This window comes from Lontra canadensis, unplaced genomic scaffold (assembly GCF_010015895.1).
Source record: "Lontra canadensis isolate GAN:19392208 unplaced genomic scaffold, GSC_riverotter_1.0 scaffold24, whole genome shotgun sequence".
Lineage (NCBI taxonomy): Eukaryota > Metazoa > Chordata > Mammalia > Carnivora > Mustelidae > Lontra > Lontra canadensis.
Genome location: NW_022631018.1, coordinates 14,138,007 through 14,155,065, shown reverse-complemented (window position 1 = coordinate 14,155,065; position 17,059 = coordinate 14,138,007). Strand labels below are relative to the sequence as shown.

The 17,059-nt window shown below is 42.1% G+C and overlaps 1 protein-coding gene across 3 annotated transcripts in view; it reads left to right on the top strand.

Annotated features, from left to right (window-relative positions):
- CUNH1orf100 (chromosome unknown C1orf100 homolog) overlaps positions 1–14,768 on the top strand; it is a 29,335-nt gene extending 14,567 nt beyond the window's left edge. For all 3 annotated transcript variants that reach the window (XM_032862892.1, XM_032862890.1, XM_032862891.1), the window contains 3 exons: positions 308–403; positions 6,864–7,036; positions 14,600–14,768. In XM_032862892.1, the coding sequence (XP_032718783.1) occupies positions 308–403; positions 6,864–7,036; positions 14,600–14,691 (361 nt within the window). In that variant the 3' untranslated portion in view covers positions 14,692–14,768. The remainder of the gene's footprint in view (positions 1–307; positions 404–6,863; positions 7,037–14,599) is intronic.
- Positions 14,769–17,059: the final 2,291 nt, after the last annotated feature.

Sequence of the window (17,059 nt, the reverse complement as noted above, 5' to 3'; positions counted from 1 at the left end):
ATTATCAGCATTTGCCCCCCTGGTTTTATATGGCTTCTTGTTTCTTTTTCTCATATTTTGAAACTAATACCTGACAAGACAAATATTTCCTTATGAAACTTGAGAACCAAATCCTGAAAAATGGGTAACAGAAGATACTCCCATCAAGAAAGAAATTCCATGGGTTTCAAGAGCTCCTTGCCAGGAACCAGGGGCAAAGTGCATGGAATTTTTTATCAGACCACAAGTGGCATTCTTCTGTAAAGAACTAATGGTAGTAACTTCTTTTTTATTATTTTTTTAATCCCCCTCTTACTTTCTCTACTAGTATATTCATCACTCATCAGGGAAAGGACGTCCAAGGATATTACCCCGGGCAGCTGGCTAGAGTCCATTTTGACTCTAGTATGAAGAGACACCCCAGGTGAGACACCTTCCCAAATCTTAGTTCTCAAAAGTTTCACTAAACCAAGAAGAATAAATGAAAAAAAAAAATGGGAGTCACAAATTGTAGTCATAATAGTAATAAGAACAGATAATAATAATTGTTATTTAATGGATTCAAAAAATGTGGGGGGGACCTGGGTGGCTCAGTGGGTTAAAGCCTCTGCCTTCAGCTCAGGTCGTGATCCCGGGGTCCTGGGATTGAGCCCCACATCGGGCTCTCTGCTCGGCAGGGAGCCTGCTTCCCCCTCTCTCTGTCTCTGCCTACCTCTCTGCCTACTTGTGATCTCTGTCTGTGAAATAAATAAATAAAATCTTAAAAAAAAAAATGTGGAAGGAGCTACACCCAACTGTTAACAATGGCTTTTTCTGAATGGTAAGAGGGCAGTATTTGATTTTATTTTTTATCTTTTTCTCCATTTTCCAGATTTTCTCTAATGAACATGTGTTACTTTATAATCAGCAATAAATATAGAATGTTATGAAATCATCAAAGAAATTTAAGAAACATCATGAGTTCAGAGTTTCACTTTGTTCAAAAAACTTACCCTTCCTGAGACTCAGTTTCTCTCTCAGTAAAATTGTGAATTTGGCCTAAATGGTTTCTGCCTTTCCAGATGCAATTTTTAACAAGAAGAAAAGGAAAAAATAAAAAACAGTCACTTCGATATTATTTTCTAGTTTGGAGAGGCTAGAAACCATAGTAGTTAGGAGCCACAATTTGAGTTAACTTTTGAAATGGTTGATCGTGGGCAACCTTCTCTCTAAATCCTTCTCTGGAGTCAGTTACCTTATCTGTTAGGTAAAATAATTGGTGTAAAATTCCAGAACACAGTAAGCATTCGAAATATGATTGCTATAATTTTGAGTTCATTGTCTAATATATTTTACAAATTTCTTCTCTTAATCGCCTTTACTATAGTCAACTCTAGATTAGCCTCCATGTAAGGAAAAGGGAGCCATGCCATCTATTAAGCAGCACAGAGTCTTAACTTAATAGAAGATCAAACTAGAAGTAGCATTAGAGGTCATTCTGATCCAGTTAAGTGAATAAGATTTAGCCCAGAGAAGTGCCATGTCTTGTACCCGAGGTACAGTTGGTTGGTATGAAAGCTGGTACTTGGAACTATGCACGTTTTCTGATTTTCAGTTCAGGGCTTTGTGTTCTAATTTAAATACACAATAGACTAAACTCTTGTCGAGGGTGGCCCCACCACCAGGGCACTCTCCCCATGGGTTCTGTGGGCTGTGATGACACCCCTGACTCCAATACCCAGTACCTGAATGTCAGTCCTCACCATAGGATGGCTCAGGCAAAGGGAACCTTGACTCTACTTCTACTTGACTCTGACGAGACTAGTGCCCGCCCAAGACCAGCCTTAAGGGGGAAACTGAGTGCACATACCACTCAGTGACTTTAGTAAGCTTCTAGTTAAAAAGAAGGAAAAGACAAGCCCCTAAGCAATTTCCACTCCTCCCATCAAAACAAAACAAAGCAATAAAACAAACAAACAAACAAAAAAAAAAAACGGGAAATAATGCAGTTCTTGGGACAAGTCCTATCTTCAGTTTTTGTGGTTGTAGTTTAATTTGATAGGCGTCTCGTGGCTTACCTTCCCCAGATATATTCCTCTACCAACTTAGTGTTTCCAGTATTAGAATCGCATCCTTTGAATGAAAGTCTTATCTTCAGGACACTGATGTATTACTTGAAAATGGCGACTCTTCTGGTTCCATAGAAACACCCAAGGTGAAGGCAGAGTGGGCTGCCAGTCCAGCAGGACAATCACCAAGATGTGGTTCCGAAGCCAGGCACAGAAGTGACCAGACATCCAGGATGGTTACACAGAACCCAACCTCACAAAGGACTGACCTGTTGGTCAGGCAACTGATGTTTGATCGTTGCGGGGGTGTGGGGCATGCCTTTGTAGGGAAAGGAGTGTTCCTGTCCACCATTTAGGGTAGCCACTTTACAAGCCCCAGTGCCTGTTAAGCATAAAATAAGAGCAAGTAGAGGTGGGCAGGAATTCTCGATGTTTCTCCAAGGTGATGAACCATGGAGCCCCTTCCACCCACCAGATACCCCTCCACCCCCACTCCCCACCCCCAAGCAGTACCACACCCAAACCGTAACATTCTCGCCCTTGCTTTTCCTGAACTTTGGACAGAACCTATCCATTTCTGCTAACCACTCATTGAAGAAGGCCCATTATAATCAAGTTTTTAACCCAAATATGGAATCACAATACATTATGATTATATAGTTTCAGTCACCTGGTTTAAATGTGATTAATCGGGGCGCCTGGGGGGTGCAGTGGGTTAAGCCTCTGCCTTCAGCTTAGGTCATGGTCTCAGGGTCCTGGGATTGAGCCCCATATTGGGCTCCCTGCTCAGCAGGGAGCCTGCTTCCTTCTCTCTCTCTGCCTGCCTCTCTGCCTACTTGTGATCTCTGTCAAATAAATAAATAAAATCTTTAAAAAAATTAAAAAAAATAAATGTGATTAATCATGGTGATCCCATCAAGTAAGACTACATCCTACTAATAGATGATTGGGTTTAGATGTTCCTAAATCTCACCCAACATCTGATATTTTTCACACCTAGAGCTGCTCATTTCATATAATTTATAGTTCAAAAATAATTTATAGTTCAAAAATACCCATGTTGGGGTAACTGGCTGGCTCAGTGGGTAGAACGTGTGACTCTCAGTCTCTGGGTCGTGAGTTCAAGCCCCACATTAGGAGTAGAAATTACTAAAAAAAAAAAAAAAAAGGAAAATAAAAGAAAATTTAAAGATATGCATGTTTATTACAACATTCAGAAAACATTAATAAAAAAAAGAATTGAAATTACCCTTAGTGTCACACTCAGAGATAATCATGCAGAATATTCCAGCTCTACATAAAATGGAATGAGTAGTATTTTTTCAAAGATTTTATTTATTTGAAACTCTTTTTATTTATTATGAACTTTTAAGACCTACTGTCTTAGCACCTCCCAAATATACGATACAGTATTATTAATTATAATCACCATACAGTACATTATATTTCCAGAACTTACTTTCTGGAAGTTTATCCCTTTGACCTCCTTCACCCTTTTTACCCCATCCCCCAGCTCTGCCTCTGGCAACCACCATTCTGTTCTCTTTTTCTATGCATTTGTTTTTTTTTATATTCCACATTTAAGTGAGATCATATAGTACTTGTCTTTCTCTATTTGACATTTCACTTGGCACAATGTCCTCGAGGTCCATCCCTGTTGCAGCAAATGGTAGGTTTTCCTTCTTTTCGTGGCTGAACAGTATTCCGTTTTATGCGCATACACAACATCTCCATCCATTCGTCAGTGACCACTTCGATTGTTTCTGTGTCTTGGCCTTTGCAAATAACACCACAATGAACGTGGGGGTGCAGCTATCTCTTTGAGACAGGAATTTCATTTTTTTTCTGATAAACATCCAGAAGTGGAATTGCTGGATCATATGATAGTCCTATTTTTCATGTTTTGAGGGACCCACATACTGTTTTCCACAGGGCTGCATCAGTTTGCATTCCTGCCAACAGTGCACAAGGGTTCCTTTTCTTTTTTTTTTTGCCAACACTTCTTATCTCTTGCCATTTTGATAACAGCTATTCTAACAGTTGTGAGCTGATAGCTCGCTGTGGTTTCCATTTGCATTTCCCTGATAATTAGTGACTTGGAGCCCTCTTCATGAACCTGTTTGCCCTCTGTACATCCTCTTTGGAAAAACAATGTCTATTCAGATTCTCTGCCCATTTTTTAATCATTTTGTATTTTTGCTATTGAGTTGAAGGAGTTATTGAGGTATTTGGATATAAAGTCCTTATCAGATCTATGATTGGCAAATATTTTCTGCCATTCTGCAGGTTGCCTTTTTATTTTGTTGGCTTCCTTTACTGTGCAATAAAAGCTTTTTAATTTGATGTAGTCCCATTTGTTTTTGTTTTTGTTGCCTTTCCTTTTGGTGTCAAATCCAAAAAAAAAAAAAAAAATCCTTGCCAAGATTGATGTTAAGGAATTTACTCCCTATGTTTTCTTCTAAGAGTTTTGTGGTTTTAGGTCTTACCTTCATGTCTTTAACCTATTTTGAGTTGATTTTCGTGTATGTTATAAAATAGCTTTATGTGTTGCATGTGGCTTTCCAGTTTCACAACACTACTTATTGAAGAAACTATCCTTTCCCCATTGTATACTTTTGGTTCCCTTGTCATAAATTAATTGGCTACATAGATGGGGGTTTATTTCTGTGTTCACTGTTTTGTTCTGCTGATCTACGTGTCTATTTTTATTCCAATAGTATACTGTTTTGATTACTGTAGTTCATAATACGAAATCAGGAAGGATGATATCTCCTCTATGTTCTTCTTTCTCAAGATTGCTTTGGCTATTTTGGTCTTTTATGGGTCAAATTTTAGGATTCTTTGTTCTAGTTCTATGAAAAATGTCCAGAATTTTGATGGGGGTTGCATTGAAAATGTAGGTTGCTTTGATAGTATGACCACTTTAGCAATATTAATTCTTCCAATTCATGAGATAAGATAGTCTTATCTTCCCATTTATTTGTGCTTTCTCCCATTTCTTTTATCAATGCCTTACAGTTTTCAGATTACAGTTCTTTCACCTGGTTAAATTTACTCCTAAGTATTTTATTGTTTTGATGCAATTGTAAATGGGATTGTTGCCTTAATTTCTGTCTGATAGTTCCTTGTTAGTGCATAGAAATGCAATAAATTTTTGTATATTGATTTTGTATCCTGCAACTTTGCTGAATTCCTTTATTTTTTTTTTTTTTGAGATTTTATTTATTTATTTGACAGAGACACAGTGAGAGAGGGAACACAAACAGGGGGAATGGGAGGAGAAGCAGGCTTCCCACAGAGCAGGGAGCCCAACACAGGGCTTGATCCCAGGACCCTGGGTTCATGACCTGAGCTGAAGGCAGATGCTGAACAACTGAGCCACTCAGGAGTCATTACTGAATTCCTTTATTAGTTCTAACAGGTTTTTTTTTGTGGAGTCTGTAGGGTTTTCTGCATACAATGATGTTATTTGCAAATAGAGACAATTTACTTCTTTTTTTCCTATTTGGATACCTTTTATTTCTTTTCCTTGCCTAACTGCTCTGGATGGGACTTCCAAAACTATGTCAAATAAAAGTGGTGAGGGTGAGCATCCTTGTCTTATTTCTGATCTTAGAGGAAAAGCTTACAGCTTTCTACCTTTGAGTATGATGTTAGCTGTGAGCTTTGTCAGATAGGGCCTTTATTACACTGAAATATGTTCCCTTGATACCCACATTGTTGACAGTTTTTTTTAAATCATAAATAGATGTTGAATTTTGTCAAATGTTTTTTTGCATCTATTGAGATGATTGTATAGTTTTTATCCTTCAATTTGTTAATGTGGCGTATTTTGTTGATTGAATTACAGATGCTGAACCATCCTTACAGCCCAGGAATAAATCCCACTTGATCATGGTGTATGATCCTTTTAATGTATTGTTGAATTCAGATTGATAACATTTTGTTGATTGAAACCTTGTTCTTTATAATACTTTTAAGATCATTCACATCCCATATAACTCATCCATTTAAAGTGTTCATTTCAACTGAAACCTTTGTTTAGACCTAATTCTGCATTGCAGACTCTTTCCCATCTCAAAAATTATAATTCTATAGCACCACTTTTAGCGGTGGTAGGGTACTCTTATATATATTGGTATCATTTTCTAAATAATCCCCCTTTTTTTCACATGAAGATTATATCCATTCCTTTATGATCATAAAATACTTTGGTGAGCATTCTAGGAGCTAAGTCTTTGCTGACATTCCTACTTTCTGGAGTTGCTGCGACAAGGTATATGCACATTTTAAGGATATCAATACTCATCACCAAAGTATTCTCCGGGCGCCTGGGTGGCTCAGTTGGTTAACCAAAGTATTCTCCCACAAGTTGCCCGGTGAATGTGTACTCCCAGAAGTGCATGAAGCTATTCCCCCATTATATACTGATTCTTCTTTATTTTTACCTTCAGAGGGTAGTTATCTGAGTGGAGGTACAGGAAAGTTATAACTGATTTCAGTTATACTGAAAAATTACAATGGGAAAGGGCATTGGGGAGATCTGGAGTACAAGAAGTAGCCACGCATGAGCAGACCCTACAGAAGTTTTCATGCAGGCCACCTTCTGTAACGTGTGATTGGGCAGGAGGAAGGATGTTAAAGCAGGGGAGCAGGGAACCAGGATCCCTGAGCCACCCACTGAAAACTGCTGGGCTGACCCTGGAGCTATGGAGTCTTGCCAATGGCATCTTGGTAGCCTCCTGGCCACTTCCAGAGAGTGGATCTCGGCTGATGAGAACATGGAATGCTTTTCTTCTACTGGGTGGTCAGTAAGCTCTTTCTATTTTCATTTAGACCTCTCATAGACTTGACAATCCCACCCCAGAGAAAAAGTCCGATTCAGCCTCAACTAGACCAACAAACTCTCATTCGTTATATTTGTTTCCGAAGATATTCAAAGCCTGCTGAACCATGGTATAAAGAAACCACCTACCAAAGAGACTATTCTCTGCCATTTTACAAGATCGGTAAGTCAGGTCAACTGCTCTTACTCTCTGAGATCAACCTCTCCTCAGATGAGCCTTTCTCGTGGGTTCGCTGCCATCAGCAACCAGTCAAATTGGGGGAAAGCATTCGTGTGTGCCTAGTGCAGGAAGAATTTTGAGACTGAACCAAGGCTGCTTCCTCCTCTCCTCTTTTTTCTAGCTCCCTATGGAATCAAGGATAAAAATGTACAAATGTTCTTGGTAGGAAGCATACTCAAGTGTGACTACGTCTCACTGAGCCCCTTGTTACTCAACAGATTCCTTATTGTGCCCAAACGTATTATTAAGGGAAATTTTTTTCTTTCTTATTCTCCCATTTTAAATGGCTTTATAACAATTATTTGACATTTGAAGACATATTTCAAAAATTTCAAAAATTTCTGTCTATGTTGCAACATGTGTGAGTATGAACAGCCAAGCCCCCACACCACGGGACCCTGGGGTTACACACATGGACACCGATGTAGACATTACCTGTATCCCTGTTGTCATTGATGCTTTGAATTTTAGCAAGTGGGAGGAGTTGCTGCATTGACAGACTTTCTAAATGAGCAAACCTCACAATTTCTGGGGGCTCTTACACTGTGGCAGACACATATTTTGTTCTCCTAAGAGCTTTTAAGGTAAGTGTCATTACTTACCCCATTTTACAATAAAGGAGATCAAGTTGCAGAAACAATTAATTAAGCAGCCCCAGATCACAGCACAGTAGGTGGGAGAAGCAGAATTCATACCAAAGCCATTTGAGATACAGAATTCTGTGCTTGACCCTTAAGCAATACTACCTTTGTCACAGCTGAGAGTCATTTGCATTGCTATTTATTTAATAATTTTCTTTCTTTTTGCTTGAACAAGAACAAGGAAACGCATAGAAGGACAGCAGGGGTGGTGGCTGGGGTGAGAAGGATAGCCCCTTCCTTCTGCTCTCTCCTTTGAAGGGCGGCGGCCTAGATGGAGTGCTAGGCCAGAGATGGGGCTCAGGTCCCAAGGGAACCAGGAATCACAGCAACCAGGAAGACGGGAAGCAGATGGAACCAGGCATTCTCCAGACAGTGGAGCCACGGAGAGGGGGCAGTAGAGGAAGCCGGATGGGGCGGAAATGGGCAGGAGGCATCTGGCATGAGAGGTTACCAGCAGTGAAAAGCTGGGGTCTGGGAGGGGAGAGGATTGGAGGCTGAGAAAGGAGCTGAGAGGAGAGGGAGCTGGTAGCTAAGATAAGCTCATTTAGGGAAGGAGGTGCCAGGAGGGAGTGAGGGATGGTGGAAGTGAGGATTCCCCAGGAGGCCCCGGGAGGGCTGTATTAAAGACTGTTGGGGTGGGTGGGAATGCATGTTAGGGGCTGAAGGGTGAGGCCTGGGGGGAACAGAAGCCTCCAGGAACTGAGCAGCTGGAAAGAATTGGTGGTCAGGAGGTGTCAGTGGGGCTCCTGTCCCCACAGAACTGGCTAAGCAGCTTGCCCTTTCAAGACTGACTGAGTAGGAAATCGTCTTCCCTCCCACGTGGGAATTTGGGTGGGCCTTGAGTTACCAAAACGATAGTAAACAGGACCTTCTTTACAACTGCTCTGCTATGAGGGACTCCAGTTAGACGGACATAGAAGGTTTTCTCCCGTGCTTGTTTTAGACAATTCCTAATTCTTTCCAAACCTACAGCCCCAGGTGAGTGTTTAGCAAAGGGGTTTGATATTTACCATCTCCTGTGTCCCTAGCACCATGCTGGGTGCCTGGGGAGGAGGTGAACACAAGTCCACGCTCCGACCTCAGAGACGGGAAGTTCCCAGTCTGATCGGGAAGATGAAGAAACCATCAGCCTATCACTGAATGATTGAGAAGCAGCTAGCAGAGTAGGAAGATGGGTCTAGAACATGAGGCCATGGGGACACAAGCTGGGCCCTGCTGGAAGAGGTCTGAGGCAGAGAAGTGGTACTGCAGACAGGGACCCTGCAGCTAGAGGGGTGAGCCTTGTGGAGGGTGGGGGAGCAGGGAGCATGCCAGGCGTGAGGACGCTGGCCGGTCTGGGCCAGGCAGGAGGAAGTGGGGGATCCCATGCGGTTGGCAGATTAGGACAGAATGGCTGGAACTGAAGAGGAGTTCAAGGAGGGAGTCTGGAAAGTTTCATCTGAACAATCAGAGCCATCTTGGGACCTGTCAAGGGAGAGCCCAGGTGGCCTCAGAGGCTGTTGGTGGGTCGGCCTGCTCAGGATGGGTTGGAGAAGGCACGACTACGTTGGCAGTCAGGCAGGATGGAGCTGTGGAAGCGTGGGCAGGACTCGGGCCTTAGGGGCCGCTGGCCTGCACATTCTAGCTCTGCAGTGTTGAGCAAGACACTCAGCTCCTCTGAACTTGCCTGTGCCTGTGTAGAGTGGAGATTCAATGTCTAAATTTTAGGATAAATTGTTACTATTTAAAGTATCTGTCCTGTGCCCAGAACTGTACTAAGTGGGATACACACGTGTGTCCACACTCGTGGTTGCCATGAGTCCTAACAGCCACTGTGAAAGGAGGTATTATTATTTACTGCCTGTAGCAGAAGAGAAAACTGAGTCTTAGAGACTTCAGGAAACTTCCTCAAGCTGGTAAGTCGTCAATCCAGGTCATCCAGATTTGTTGCACTCCCAACCCTTGCTCTTGAATTGAACTGAGGAGGCTTCGTGGGAAATGGGAAGAAGACTCATGTGGTGTAGGAGCTGGAGTGGGAAAGGTGGTATTAAGAGAGAATTCATGAGAGAGGAGAGAGAAATTAAAGCTCATTGCTTTCCACGTCTGGCAGAATTGTCGGTGCCTCTGATGGAAAGAACCGTTTTTGGCAGAAGTGTCAAGTTGGCATCCATAGACAACTGGAATAAGGCGCTGGAAAGCATAGGCAGAAAACTTAAGATAGGAACAGGGTCAAACAGTCCCCTCCCCTGGGAGGTCTGAGGCCTAACCCATTCAAGAGGTAATTTATGTTGAAATATTCATGGCTCCAGTCACTGAACTACGGATTGAGTGCACATTAGTCATCTTTCCTGGAGTAATGTAGCATTCCAAGGCCTAGTGACTTAGAAGATGAATGATGATGATTTCTATCTTTTAGCTGGGCAGTTCGGGCTCAGGTTTCTCAAGGGGTCAGCCAGAGGTCAGTGAGCCCTCGATCATCTGAAGGCTTGACTGGGGCCGGAGGATCCGTGTCCAGGGTGGCTCATTCACATGGCCATCACTCATACGCTGGCTGGCGATGGGGTTCTCGGTGCCTTTCCGAGTGGGGTCCCCACAGGGGTGCCATGGGTCCTGCCCTGGAACAGCCAGTGAAGGGGGAAATTGCAATGCCTTTTATGACCTAGGCTCAGAAGTCACACACTATCACTTCTGAGGTGTCCTACCAGTCGCACACAGCCAGCCCTAAGGCAGTGTGCAAGGAGATGATATAAGGCACGGATGCCAGGGGGTGAGAATTCCTGGGATCCATCTTGGAAGCCAGCAACCGTAAGATGATTCGCTCATTGGCACCCATTATGAAGTAGCCACTGTATGTCTGGTGGGGGTTGATGAGATACCTGCTCCCAAGCAGCTGACATTCTTTGGAGAGGGGGTGAGGTACAGAGCATAACCAAGGACATTTTTTAAAAATTATAGACTGGGGGCGCCTGGGTGGCTCAGTCGTCAAGCATCTGCCTTTGGCTCAGGTCATGATCCCAGGGTCCTGAGATCAAGCCCCACATTGGGCTCCCTGCTTTGCAGGGGCCTGCTTCTCCTTCTCCCACTCCCTCTGCTTTGTCCCTTCTCTAGCTGTGTCTCTCTCTGTCAAATAAATAAATAAAAATCTTTAAAAAAAATTATAGACTGTAGTAGGGCTGTAAGGGAAATAAGCAGGGTGATAAGTGCGGCTAAGGGAAGTTACTTTTAATAGTGCAGTCAGGGAAAAAAAAACCTCTATACGGTTTTAGCTGAGCCCTGGAAAATAGCAATGAGTCACATGAAGAGCATTTAAAGGAGCAGTAAGCGTGAAAGCTTGAAAGCAGGAAAGGCCTCAATGTGTTTGAGGAACAGAAAGGAGACAGCAGAGCTGGCGTGTAGTCAGTGAGGGTATTCATGGTAAGATGCCCAGGTTCCAGTCCAAGCCCAAAGGGAAGATCTGAACGGGTTTCGAAGAGAGGAGGGCCCTGTCGTTTGTATTTTTAAAAGATCACCCTGGCTGCTGCTAAGACCCTGTTTGGAGATGAACAGGAGGCAGGGCAGGCAGACCAGTGAGGGAACCGTTTACTAGTTTAGAACAGAGATGATGGCAGCTTGGAGCAGCAGGGAAGATGAAAAAGAATGAATGGATTCCAGAGATATTTTGGAGGTGACATCAGTGGGGCTTGGTGATAGATCTGCTGTCGAGAGCACTTTGATTCATTCATCTGTGTTCTTTCAGTAAATAATTTGAGAGCCTACTTGGATGCCAGGCATTGTGCAAGGTTTTGGCAATACCACATCAAGCAAAAATAGACACAAAGTTTCTATGTTCAGGAAGCTTCAGTGGGAACGAGGAGAGAAATAAGCATACAATTTCACCTGCCATACATGCTAGGAAGCAGAGTTTAGGTGATGGCGTAGGAGCACTTAACAAGTCAGAAAGGGACAACAAGAAGTCTCTGAGGAAATGATGAGCTAGAAGTTCACCAGGCAAGGAGTCTGGGAAGAGCTTCCCGGCGAGCAGGGCATGTGCAAAAGCCCTGTGGTAGGGGCGTGACATGTTTGAGGAACTAAAAAAAAAGTACCAAAGAAATAGACGAAAGCACAGAAGTCAGGAAGGGTGGAGCCGGCTGAGGCTCGAACAAGGAGAGGTTTACAGGTCATTTTCAGCTGTGACACCTCTAGGCTAAGATTAATGGGAAACCAGCAAAAAGTTTGGAAGGAGGACAGAGGTGACATGATTAAAAACACATTTTGAGAAGATGGCTCTAACTGTGGAGAAGGAAAAGGAGGCAGGCTGGGGAGTCGGGTGAGTCAGGAGGCCATGGCAACGGTTAGGCTAAATGTTTTTAACCTCAGTGACATCACTTTTCGCAATCCCAACCCCCAGGACAGAACCAGACCGTTCAAACCTGGATCTCCCACTGGGAGAGGGCGGCATCAATACCTTAAAATCTTGCCAGATTAATCCCACCATGCAGCCAAGTTTAGGAAGCAGTGGTTTGGCGGCTGATGATAGCTGGGAACAGTGGAGAATTGGATGGATTTGCCAGATACTTGGTTGGCCATTGTTTTGTAAACAACAGTCAGGCAGGCAAGACCCGGGAGAGAGGAGTCATAAATCTGAGCGCTGAGAGCGAACACAGCACGGGCTCAGTCAAGCATTTGTTCGAATCAAGAGGCTGACTCCTTGAAGGAGTCTTTTGGGGGAAGGGCTCCTCACAGAGTAAGATGGATGGTAAGTTGTGTATCAGGATGGTGGGTTTTTTCCTCTTGACCATCTGACCAGTCCTTGTGATCAGATTTTAAAGGCAGGGCTTAGGACTGATTCGCATTTCATGGTCAGTTATTTCTTTTTGGGAATTGGTGAGAAACAGATTAAATAGAGATCGTGATAGATCACAGTTATTACGCAAGAAGTTCTTCTTCAGTAAAAAATTCCTCCTCAGGGCATAGGGGCTCATTCATTTCTTTAGGGAATATTTAGGCAACACAGACTATGGGCAAGACACAGTGTAAGAAATGAAGACTTTGTCCTCAGAGAACTTGAGCTTGGGAGGATTAGGATGGCCCCTCAGACAAAAATTGCCCTTGTATTCCTCACCCTGGCACCAAATACTTAAAAGAACTCATTCTGCAAAAATAAAATATATGTTCTCAATAGCAGTGTGACCCTTAGATTCTCTGAACTTCCGTTCTCTCATCCGCAAAAGGATAAAAATAGTATCTACCTAAGAGAACTGAGATATCCATGTGAAGACTTTAGCGTTCTGCATGTAACATTTATAACCCTTCACAAAAAAGTTAGCCATTATATTATTACTGACCAAAGAATCAGCACGTGCCAAAAAACAAAAACAAAAACAAAAAACCCAAGGCAATGGAATTGTCTCTTATATAGGGATTAAGTTCTAAAACCAAAGCCTAAGGTAATAATCACATAGAATCAAAGTTATCCTTGAAAATCTCTTAAATTGTTCAAAGTGAAAATATTAAATGATATTAAATTATTAAAGTAGCTGGAGTAAATGGGATTCAGTAAGTTGGTTAAATTTTCTCTATAGTTCTCAATTAATTATTCATTTTGTTTTTCGATGATGACTTTCAAAGACGTCACCCCCACAATTCCACATGAACAATAATTTCACTTTATCAAATGGTAAGGAAATCCCAAAAATCATTTCACACATCCTTTCCATAGTATTCCCCACCCCAAATTTGCATAGCATTTTTCAGGCTTGATAGCATCTACTGTCTGTGGGCATGGAGATTTAGAAGGAATTCCCCACAAAAGTCTGTTGAATTTACCTCGTTAAATGAATGGGTCATTCGGCTCCATGGCAACTCTGACCAAGGATCACTGAGGCTGGTGAATGGGATTCCTCACACTCCTAAGCCACTTAGATATATTTCCCTGAAACACAGTGAAACCCTCCAGAAGGTCAGAGTTGCTATGTTAACCCCACCGTAAGCCTCGGGAAGTCACATGGTTACTTACTACAGACAGGTACACACTTTACTAACTTCGATTTAAGAAATCCTTCCAGGGATGGCATTTCTGGTCATACTCCAGGGTTCAATGAAATGTTATCTATTCTTAATATCACATGTGATCTATTCTTAATATCAAGAATGTTTGGGTCTTTCCATGCTATTGACATACTGTGGCCGGTGGAAGAGAGCAGGGAAAAGATCAGGGACTTTGGGGCCAGATAATCCTGGGTTGGGTCCCCTCACAATCCTGTGAACTTGGCCAAGTTCATTAATCTTTCTTAGATGGTGAAACTATGGGCGGGTCTGTGAGGATTACTGTGGATATTAACGTAAGTAAAACACCGAACACAGTGACAGCACTACACATAATATATTTGGTATGGTATGATTGAAACGCTCTGCTTTTTGGTTCATCAAGACGATTGACGTATTTAACCCCAGCCCTCCTTGAAAGCTCACCTTTGGACAGCAGAACTGTCTGTGACTGTAGATAAGAAGTTATAAAGTACAAGGGAACTCCAGTGGGTATGACTTTAGGGATGGTAACAACTGAAGTTTGACACAAAAATCATACAAAATGATCCGTTATTAATGTAGGGCTTAAAGGATGTGGGGGTCTAAAATTAGGATGTCCAATGCCAATTTATATGGCTGATTTAATTTTATTTACATTTGGGCTTAATTCAACGGTCTACCTATTGATCAGAGATTAAAACACAGAATTAATCTTTTTTTGAGTTTTAAGTGCTTTTCTCCCCCATCTTTTACGTATTATATTCATTTGTCTTAAATCCACCAAATTATTTTGTTATTGCACAGAATTGTTGTTGACCATATGTTAAAATTTAGGAGTGAATGGTCTTAAAATAAATCATTAATTTGTTTTAAATTTCAGATTGGGACCAGAAATTAGCCACAATTTCATCTAATCCTAGACCACTAAATTCACTGCCAGAGTTCTACTGTTGTGAAGACAGGCTGCTTTGAAAGAAAACCTTTTAAATTAACATAACAATGGCATTTGGACAAAACAACATTCGGAGTTCCTAGTTGACCCCTTTTAGATTAAAGTAATAACAGAACGACTTTTGACTTAAGTGTGTATCCAGATGGCTACAATCCTGAAATATTTACCTGTTGCAAATTCTTTTCAGAATTAGGTGATCAGCCTAGGGCAGGGAATCAAGAGTCAAGTGTAAGAGAACTTGCCATCTGTTCGCACATCAGCCCCAACACCAGTCTCATTGCTGGTGCTGACAAACCATCTTACATATAATCCAGCAGTTATACGGGGGACCGGGTAAGAATATTATTGGCTCAATAACTGCATCACTGACTGTTGGAAAAATAAAAGTAAAAGAAGAACTTGGGGATGTAGCCAAGAAGGAAGACTGCCAACACCACAGACCCTAAAGTTGCTGTGGATGTAGTGACCTATGAGACTGGTAAAAAACAGAAGAATTAATTAAAATTCTTAATTAAAAACAAAAGAATTAAAGTCTATATACAGAGAGTGAATACGCCTATCTGAACAATTGGGCATCAATTCCTCAGGCAAAAAACTAGAGGTTCTTTTCTAAAGAAATGAAGGATCCTGAAGAAAAGAACCCTATATTCTGGCCCCTAGTAACCCCCCAACATACAAGTTGGTTCCCCACTCAACACCCCAAAATGAAGCCTACCAGTTGATAAACTTCCCCCAGGAACACAATTTCTGGTTGTGTTCCATTGCCATGGTCTCAGATGTGAAGAGCTAACCATCACCTGAGAGTTGGAAAAACAACGTAACATGAAAGACAAAGACCAAAATAAAGAGAAGAAATGATGCCGGAGGAAACAATTCAGGGAACGCCAAGGAGCCTAAACAAAGCTAACAGAGTAACATTGTCATCTGACAAAGGATGCCTCAAAATAATGACATCCACTAACATTAACAATCTTTCCAAAGCTCTTGGAAATGAAAAATATGATTGCTAAAATTAAAAATCTGACAGCACTGGAAGAAAAATCTGAATAACTCTTTATGGAATAGAAAGGCAAAGAAGATTTTTGTTGTAAGAGACACAGAAGGGTACCTGGGTGGCTCAGTCTGTTAAGTGTCTGACTCTTGGTTTCCGCTCAGATCATGAGATCAAGCTCCACATCAGGGTCCACACCCAGAGGGAAGTCGGCTTGAGATTCTGACCCCCTTCTCCCTCCCCTCTGCTGCTCCCCCCCTACTCAAGTGCTCTCTCTCTCTTGCTCCCTCTCTCACACAATAAATAATCTTTTTTAAAATAAAAATAAAAAAAATAAGAGACCTAGAACAATAAATTAGGGGGTCCATCATCTGACTAATAAGCATCCTAGAGACAAAACAGAAAAAATAAGAGAAAATCATCAAGGGACCAGAAACTTCTCATATGCAGGGGTTTATGCTGTGGCCTCACACATGAAAACACAGAAAATTAAAATAACCAACTTTCAGTTTCACTGATTTTCTCTGTTGTTTTCTAGTCTCTATTTTGTTTCTCTTCACTCTCATCTTTACTATTTCCTTCCTTTTACTGGTTTTGGGTTTATGTTGCTTTCTTTTTTTGGCACCTTAAGGTGTAAAGTTAGGTTGTTGATGTGAGACCTTTAACTGTCTTCAGTTTCCTGAACTGAACTGCCCATGCTTACAACATCCCATGGTTTTACTGTGTTGTGCCTTCGTTGTCATTCACCTTTTAAGTGTTTCCTGATGCCCTTTGTGATTTCTTCCTTGACTCACTGGTTAAAAGTGTGTTTTTAAATTTCCATTGTTGGGTGTCTGGGTGGCTCAGTGGATTAAAGCCTCTGCCTTCGGCTCAGGTCATGATCCCAGGGTCCCGTGATCGGACCCCGCATTGGGCGCTCTGCTCAGCGGGGAGCCTGCTTCCACCTCTCTCTCTCTGCCTGCCTCTCTGCCTACTTGTGATTTCTGCCTGTCAAATAAATAAATAAAAGCTTAAAAAAAAAAGAATACAGTGTGGTGATTTAGTAAATTTAAACAACTGTGCAACCATCACCATAATCCAATTTTAGAACATTTCCATCACCTCATAAAAATTCTTTGTGCCAGGGGTGCCTGGGTGGCTCAGTCAGTTGTATCTGAATTCAGCTCAGGTCATGATTTCAGAGTCCTGGGACCCAGCCCTCCATTGGGCTCCCTGCTCCGTGGAGTCTGCTTGTTCTTCTGCCCCTCCCCCAGCTTGTGATCTTGCTTTCTCTCTCTCTCTCTCTGTCTCAAATAAAATCTTAAAAAATTCTTTGTGCCCATTTGCAGTCGCTCCCCATTCCCGCCCCCAACCTCACAAATCTACTCTGTCTCAATTAAATTGCCTTTCCTGGACAT